This window comes from Buceros rhinoceros, unplaced genomic scaffold, assembly GCF_000710305.1.
Source record: "Buceros rhinoceros silvestris isolate BGI_N320 unplaced genomic scaffold, ASM71030v1 scaffold11558, whole genome shotgun sequence".
NCBI classification, from domain to species: domain Eukaryota; kingdom Metazoa; phylum Chordata; class Aves; order Bucerotiformes; family Bucerotidae; genus Buceros; species Buceros rhinoceros.
This window is the reverse complement of record NW_010427456.1, coordinates 1-1,560: the sequence shown is the minus strand read 5'-3', so window position 1 is coordinate 1,560 and position 1,560 is coordinate 1. Positions and strand designations below refer to the sequence as shown.

Sequence of the window (1,560 nt, the reverse complement as noted above, 5' to 3'; positions counted from 1 at the left end):
TCTTGGGCCTCTTCTTTTAGATGAAAAATTAAGGTCAGTGTCCTCTACATTTGTTTAATTCTGATGATCTGCTAGACAGTTATTAAATTCTAGGAAATGTTGGTCATGTTTTTTTATAGAAGTGATTTTATTCACAAAATAAAAATGCTTCTATTGTTTTTAAGGCACCGTATTATCCTTAGAGAAAAATACATTAAAATATTTTTTAAAAGTGTGGGCAAGATTGTGTAATTACATAGGAACAACCTATAGATTCTTCTTCTGAAAATATATTCAATTTATTTTTTTTTAATAATAGCTAGTTTCTTGACTTCTTTAAACACCACAGGCAGATGCTTGAAATCTCAATATTTGAACTGAGAAACACTGTAACAGAACTGGAAAAAAGACTTAGCACTGTTGAAGAAGAAGGTAAGTGAGTCACAACAGAGCTTTGCTAATTGATTAGGAAACAGAAAATTAATTTTGGGTAGGCCCTACACAGATACAAATTTTTATTTAGAAATTAAGTTTTCCCTTTTCAAAATGACTGTTATACGTGCAATGTTGCAAGTGTGAAATTAAAGAATGCTACGTGCTACTGTTTTAGCATTTTTTTCTGTTAATTATTAATGAAACTATGAATAATATTATTCATAGAGTTGGTTAATATTCTGGTGACAATTAGCCCAGTGAAAAATTCCCTTGATTGATATTTTCAAGCTGTTTTCCATGCAAAGATCCTCCTTATGAGGATTACAAACTGGAGATTTTCTCAGTCTCCAGGAAAAAAAAAAGAAAATGGTTTGAAAAAATGCTAACTTTTAATATAAATGGCATTAAATAATCTGGGAAGTGGAATAACCCTGTATTTGTTTTTAAGGTAATGAATGGAAAACGAGATATGAGACACAAGTAGAATTGAACAAACAGCTGGAAAGGCAAATTAATATTCTTCAAGACAAGATGGAGCTTATTCATGGAAATCCAGCAGGTAGAAATGTGTATTCATAAACATTTTTCAATAGAATTAGTGATTATATGTTGAAATTATATCAATGGGTCAAATTTTCTGCTTATTTGTAGACAAACTCTCCAGTGTTCACACCTTTGATCAAATGCCTGTGGTGAGTACTATGGCATTTAGTTGGTTAACAACAAATAGCATATCCCCTCTGATGAACATGACTGGCCAGCTGGTAACAACAGATAAGGAGAAGACTGAGGTACACAATAGCTTTTTTACCTCAGTCTTCACTGATAACCTCTCTTCTCACACCCCCAAAGTTGATGGACGGCAAGGTGAGGACCAGGGGGACTGTAAGTGAAGGTCAGGTTCATGACCACCTGAGGAACATGAGCATGTGTAAGTCTATGGAACTATATGAGATGCATCCAAGAGTCCTGCGGGAATTGGCTGATGTAGTTGCCAAGCCACTCTCCATGACATTTCAAAAGTCCTGGCAGTCAGGTGAATCCCCTGGTGACTGGAAAAAGAGAAACATTGCACTAATTTTAAAAAAAGGTAGAAAGGAGGATCCTGGGAAGTCCTGACCTGTGAGCCTCACCTCTGTGCCTGGG

At 35.1% G+C, this 1,560-nt stretch overlaps 1 protein-coding gene across 1 annotated transcript; it reads left to right on the top strand.

Annotated features, from left to right (window-relative positions):
- Positions 1-323: 323 nt before the first annotated feature.
- Positions 324-1,281, top strand: LOC104498521 (coiled-coil domain-containing protein 169-like; the record flags this gene model as incomplete). The annotated part of the gene is made up of 3 exons (XM_010141916.1): positions 324-411; positions 863-973; positions 1,066-1,281. Coding segments are annotated over exons 1-3 (406 nt in total), but the record flags the coding sequence as incomplete, so codon positions are not given.
- Positions 1,282-1,560: the final 279 nt, after the last annotated feature.